Source organism: Poeciliopsis prolifica, unplaced genomic scaffold, assembly GCF_027474105.1.
Source record: "Poeciliopsis prolifica strain line A6 unplaced genomic scaffold, Auburn_PproV2 SCAFFOLD005, whole genome shotgun sequence".
In the NCBI taxonomy this organism is placed as follows: domain Eukaryota; kingdom Metazoa; phylum Chordata; class Actinopteri; order Cyprinodontiformes; family Poeciliidae; genus Poeciliopsis; species Poeciliopsis prolifica.
The window spans coordinates 17,509,781-17,515,828 of NW_026562380.1; the positions used below are offsets into that span (position 1 = coordinate 17,509,781).

The 6,048-nt window shown below is 41.2% G+C and overlaps 1 protein-coding gene across 2 annotated transcripts; it reads right to left on the reverse strand.

The window, feature by feature from the left end:
* Positions 1–1,317: 1,317 nt before the first annotated feature.
* On the reverse strand, positions 1,318–5,660 carry etaa1b (ETAA1 activator of ATR kinase b). 2 transcript variants are annotated; one of them, XM_055030288.1, is made up of 6 exons: positions 5,358–5,660; positions 5,120–5,242; positions 4,260–4,324; positions 4,063–4,163; positions 2,717–3,972; positions 1,318–2,227 (listed from the first exon to the last, which is right to left on the reverse strand). In XM_055030288.1, the coding sequence occupies exons 1-6, from the start codon at positions 5,515–5,517 to the stop codon at positions 2,115–2,117; spliced, it is 1,818 nt and encodes a 605-aa protein (XP_054886263.1). In that variant the 5' UTR covers positions 5,518–5,660; the 3' UTR covers positions 1,318–2,114. The 2 variants fall into 2 exon arrangements, with proteins under 2 accessions (XP_054886263.1, XP_054886262.1); XM_055030287.1 differs by having other exon boundaries at positions 4,054–4,163.
* Between the last annotated feature and the right edge of the window lie 388 nt (positions 5,661–6,048).

Sequence of the window (6,048 nt, forward strand, 5' to 3'; positions counted from 1 at the left end):
GAACAGCAGCTTGTTGAAAGCGGATTTGAGTGTTTTGTGAAATAAGGCCACGATGACTACTTGACCTGTCAGCAGCTCCACAATACGCAGAGGTTGGGATAATGGGAGCCAATGAGCGCCGTGAGGGAGCGCTCCTGTGATGCCTCCAGATCCTGAGCAGCTGGTGGGATCACCGACAGGAGCGTCGCCGAAAATATGGACCACATCCAAACAGCTGAAACTGCACCTGGGAAAGACTAGTTTTCATTCACATCCTCGACTTTTCAGTCGGAAGGAAAATAGTATGATACAGATGTGAGATGTCTCTCATTGCCTTCCAAGGTTAGGCTTGTTTTTAAGCATTTAACGTGGTTTTGATCAATTCTGGGGGCGTTTCTTAGGGCGCACTCACACCGATCCTCTTTAGTCCGCTTGAAACAAACTTTATTTTGTTTGCCTAGAAAGTCTGGTTGATTTGGGGGAGGTGTGAATCGAACTCTAGTCTGCCTGAAAATCCTGGTATCTGAACTGAATTGAATGGATGTAAATGCCAAGCAGACCAGCGAGCGCTCCAAAAGCAGGAAGTGGGCTATTGAGCAGGGCATTCTGGGTAAATACAAACACGGCAGTCTAGTGCTAGAGAGACGCGTGGTTGGTGGTCTTTTACCAAAGACAAAAGAAATCCTACAACCGTTAAAATCAGACAATATTTCTGTGTCGCATTTTGTGAAGGAGGAGGTTTTGCGCTCAGTGTCTCCCTTGGAGGTCGTCATGTTTCCTCCAGTGGTTCTTAGCGTTTCTCAAATGGTCTGACTTGTTTGACACAATGCAGTGTGAAAGCAAACCGCAAAATCCTCCTGCATCTTGTCCAAGGACACCAATGATGCCAGACAAAGGGGGTTCAAACCAGCAACCCATCAGTCACAATACAAATTATTAACTCCTGCTATCATTATCAAAGCTGGAATCAGCATCTCATATTAATATGATTAAAATTAAGAACAGGGTTGAATGAACTGGTGCTATGTGACTTCAAACTCAGAAGTGAATAAAATTCATACGCTAAAACCTTTAGTGTCTTGTGTTTTTTTGCTTTTATTCCAAAATTTTAATTCACAAGTTATTTTAATCGCTTTAAATGTGTGACAACACATCACCATAAATTTAAAATGTGAAAATAAACACAGGGGAATTGCTGCTTCAAACTGAAGTTAATTGCACAGTGTCAGAGCGCCTTGCAAAAGTAGTCAAAAACATACTGAACTACATGCACAAATATCAGTGTATTTCATCGGGATTTCATGTGATAAACTGAAAAAAAAACAACAACAACCAAAAAACAAATAACTCAATGTGTTTATTTTTTGCTTTTGATTGTGAAAAAAACTTTCAGGGAGTGCAGTGTTAAAAGAAAAATCACAGATTCAGCTGCCTGCACAGGTTTTGCACAATATTTGGTTCAGATCTGTGGAAAAAAAAAAAAGGGAAAAAAAGTGTCACATCAAGATTTATTCAAAAATGTTCTTCTCACAATCAGTCTCTTCAGCGTAAACTTACTTTAAGGTTCAAAATAGATCAGACATTGGCTACAGACTTTCCGCTAGCGTCTGCTACAGCAATGTTCAAAACGCTGATTCTGCTAAAGTCATCAAAGTCTTGACTGTTGATTTATAAAACATGAACCAGAACAGTTTCAGTCACTCAGACAATAGAAAACATCCACAAATTTTTAACTGTACAGCATAAACCAAATGAAGGATACCATTATCTTAACTGCATTTTAGCTTTTATACATTTGTAGAAAACGAGATGCAACTACGAGGTGCAATTATTCAAATCTGAACAAAATCAACATGAGACTCAAATAATAACAAGTAGGACCAATCTTAGTAAAATATAATTTTTTTTCCCACCCATAAACATGTTTAGAGTCAAGGAATTAAACTATTCTTCAAGTCATAGTTTAATCATTTTGTCTGAGCAGCTCCACATCGTTTCTTTAACTGGAACTATTTTAGTTGAAATAAAGTAAGGCCACTGCTGGTTTGAAATGATAATCTGATTATCAGCATGATTATTGCTTGCAGGCAATCAGCTTATCACGAGACGTTTTTGTCAGTCGGGATGGATCTCCTCTAAGGTTTCGAAGCGTTTTGCATTCTCAGCCGCCTCCGGGCCAGAGCCTCCTGCTTCTTCCTCTCGATCTCCGCCGCAGAGCATTTCCCTGCGTTCTGACTGGTGACAAAAACTGGAACAAGAACAGAAAGACACAATCAGGTGAGGAATAAAAAAAAAAAAAAAAAAACACGATAAGTGTAATACAAAGTGGGTTTTATGGATGATTTGTGATCAGCAGTGTTTTATTTGACCTTATTTTCATTTAACGACTACAAGGATTAATGTGTGTCATTGAGGTTTTCTGAGACAATCCAACACAAAGTTCAGTATAGAAAGCGGAAACGACAATAATGGTTTCTACAAAAACAAATCTAAAAAGTGTGACTTGCATCCAGGGTTTGTATACTTTTCCCACAGTGAAATTCAAGCACCTTTCAAGCATTTTCAATTTTAAATTTAATCTTTTCCAGCACCACACTTTGGAGATTAAAAAACATGATAGAAATACCTAAAGTTCACTGCTATCACAAGATATTAGTAATAACAGTAATAAATTATATATAATAGTGAATTGAAACTGTCTTCTTTAGTTAATTCTTATTTTATTCTACCATCTTACCTTTGTTGTTTGTGATGGCTGAGTCAGACACATTCCTCTTGAATGCTGCATGCTGGGACATGGAGTTCTGGGCGACTCTGGTCATCGCTGGATGAGGCTTCATAGCCACGTTGCCATGGGAGAAATCCCCACCCGGACCACCTCGGCTACTCGGGAAGCTTTGAGAAATCCCCGATGTGTTGTCGCCGCCTTTCAGAGGAACGTTCCATCCTTGGAAGTTTCCAGTGTAACAGGAAGTCAACGGCAGCGAGTGGGAACGAACGAAAGAACCCGATGATCGTCTGTTCGCACCGACACCAGAAGTTCCACAGGATTCGGCATTGAAATGACGGTCTCTCGTGTTCTGCCGTCCGTCCACAGGCCCTTTCGATTTTTGTCCCTCACAGATTTTTGGAGCCGCTTCATCCGGCTGGCTGGTGGAAACCCTCTCCACGCTGTCGCATACCTGATAGAGGAGGGCGTCGTCATCGCCGTCGTCCCATAAGCTGTCCGAAACGACTTTAACCGAAGAGGCCTGCAGAAAAAACTTCTCCCCATTCGTAACTTTTTCACCTCTGGGATTGGAGTCCGTCTTTGTGGCAGCAGGTTTCTGCTCTGTGCTCTTTGATTTGGGTTGTACAGCGGTGGAACCGGACTTGGCAGCTTCCTTATCCAGTATGGTTTGAAAGTGAGGGTTGGATTCCAACTTAAAAGTGCTACGATTAAAAGTTTTTGTTTTGGGGCACAGGTCCTGCAGCAAACCAAAACTCGTTTTACACGGGTTCTCCGGCTTCTTATTCGCAGTTGACTGGAGAGCAGTGTTTGTGTGAGACTTTGCTGAGGTCTTAGGAGGATTGCTTGGATCTTGCGTCAGTGCCAGGATCAAGGAGTCATTGAGGAGGTCGTCATTGTCCCAGTCATCCTCAAAGTCAACCAAGTTATTTGTGGAATGCTTATCAGCTGGTTTGGGTTCTGACTTTCTCTGGTCAATGAAGGGTAAAGTCTCGACGAGGTCCTGTCTGTCTTGAGAAGAGACCGAGCCTTCGCTCAACCTGCCGCTGATTCCCTGGGTGGACGAGTCAAACAGAGCCCGAAGCTCTGCCTCCGCTTGTTCCGACAAAGATGGACACCTCGGTTCTTTGACTTTGCTTTCAAAGATGTCCACAGTGTCACAAAGTTTACCGGTGACGGTGTTCTGTTGGACGGAAGTCTCATCTTGTTGCATGTTTTTGTCGAATTGCTTGGCAAGTTTCATGAGATCCTCCACACTGCTCTGTCTGTTTGGAGTGAAACAATTATCAAGACGTAAGAAGAATTAGCTTCTATAGGTCAAAATGCGGTGTGAGACTTTGAGACACCTGGAAGACCTTTTCCGGACTCGTTGCTTCGGAACGTCAGGGCTGTAAGGGGTCGCACCATCGTCGAGCCAGTGCAGCAGCGAGGGTTCGGTCACTTTGGGTTTTATATTCTTTGAAAAATGCAAATTGAAGGAAAACAAAACCTCTCAGAAGTTTTTCATATTGAGGATGAATGCAGTGACGAAGGTGAGGATGAAACCACTGACCTTCGGAGCAATGCGGTTGACAATATCAGAGATTTTCACAGCCCTGGTGTTCTTGTAACCTTGACCTAAAGAAACAAGAGGGAGATAGAATCAATGCGATCATCTCTGAACAACATGAGCTGAGCTGTACAGTGAACCTCCCTCCCAATAGCGTTGGGCATTTATCATGTCGTTTAACATTTACTTTGAAAAAGTTCTTATATGAATTTTGATCTACTGTTTCTAAAATGTCCGATTAATGATGTTAATAAAACAAAACTGACCATATTGTCAGAAATGTTTTGGGTTTTTTTTTTACTAGTTTTCTTAATTGTTTGTTCCATTTGAACATAAATAAATGCCAGTAAATTCAAAAATATAATTTCATGCAGTTACTGAGTAGAGTTTATTGATATAAATCACACTTCTTTAAGTCAGTCCCTTCAGCAAGTTACGATGTTATGCTCGCAAATAGTAATGCAAGAGCAATATTTGTGTTTCAGGCATTATTAATACAGTGCCACACAGTCACAGCCATACAGTTACCTAAAAAAATAAGTAATAAATAGTCATTTTTACATTAACACAATACTACCAAAATAAAGTCACTTTATCAACAACTAATACTAATAAAAAGGAGAGCAACAGGCTTTAAGATGAATATGAAGTAATTAACTGACACTGAAACAAATCCTACAAGAAACTAAACATTTATTTGAGTGCACAAATCTACTTTGTAAGAAAAAAACCATGTGAAGCTTCTTTTTTTTTTTCTTCTTCCAAATTTCTAACAAAACTGCTGTTACTGCACTTTGTTGCAGTAACAGCAATTTACTGCATGATCAGAGCATCCAGTCAGACAAACAGCATGGACTCGTCACCAGTGTGCGTTGGGGATGCGCCGTCCCAGAAAATGTCCTGTGAAGGCTCCACATCTCCAGGAGACTCTGTCACGTTAGAGCCAAGGAATCTGCTGCTGCCTCGCAGGCGAGGACTCCGCAGATCTGTGCGAAGGTACAGACACAGCGACTGTTACTGAGGCTATTTTCGTGTAAGTATTAAGGATTCAACTTAGGACGTGTCCGAAACTTCGACATGTCTGATTTAACAAGCACGAACCGGAACTACTTTTCTCCTCCTCGCCGTTACGTCCAGGAGAAGCTGCCGTAGCTAGCATCCGCTGCGTGCCTCTCTTGGACCGGTCGACTTCAGAGATCTTCCTCCACAGCTCGGAGAACTCAGAGCCGCAGGCAGCAGCTTCTGTCCCCGGCTCCGACATGTCTCACTGTCACAGCAACGGTTATCATTATTCCGTCAACTGTCTCCAGGGGCCGAAAACAGCGCGGCTCGCGACCTGCTGAGCGTAGAAAAGCCTCTGTTTGGGTCTTTACATTCATTCGAAGTGAGCCGCCATGTTGTTATCCCGTGACGTCGGCAAACTACGGATGCCGAGTAGGTTTTCGCTCATTTCAAGCGTGAAGTGAAAGGTTAACGTTTTTTATTATTATTATTCATTATACCTGTTAATTATTTATTTCAAAAAGCAGTGAGTATTGCATGGAAGCCCTTTTCCACCATGAAAGAAAAAAAAAAGCTCAACAGGAAGTCATAATTACAACTTTTAAAGTAATAAATTTGACTTTAAACATTCTAATTATAAGATACAAAGTCATAATTCAAACTTATAAGTCATAATTATTTGATTCAATCGTAATTATGAGATGCAGGAGCAAGTCTCCTTAAAGAAACAGTATCTAACTCATAATTTTGGAAAGTCACAATTATGACTTTGTGTCTCATAATTATAACT

What these genes read in the sequence shown, in the direction of transcription:
- etaa1b (XM_055030287.1), bottom strand. Translation starts at nt 5,517, where the DNA reads ATGTCGGAGCCGGGGACAGAAGCTGCTGCCTGCGGCTCTGAGTTCTCC. An exon ending in TCAACCGCATTGCTCCGAAG is followed by an intron (nt 4,164 to 4,259) that starts GTCAGTGGTTTC and finishes CATTTTTCAAAG; the next exon opens with AATATAAAACCCAAAGTGAC. An exon ending in GTCCGGAAAAGGTCTTCCAG is followed by an intron (nt 3,973 to 4,053) that starts GTGTCTCAAAGT and finishes CACTCCAAACAG; the next exon opens with ACAGAGCAGTGTGGAGGATC.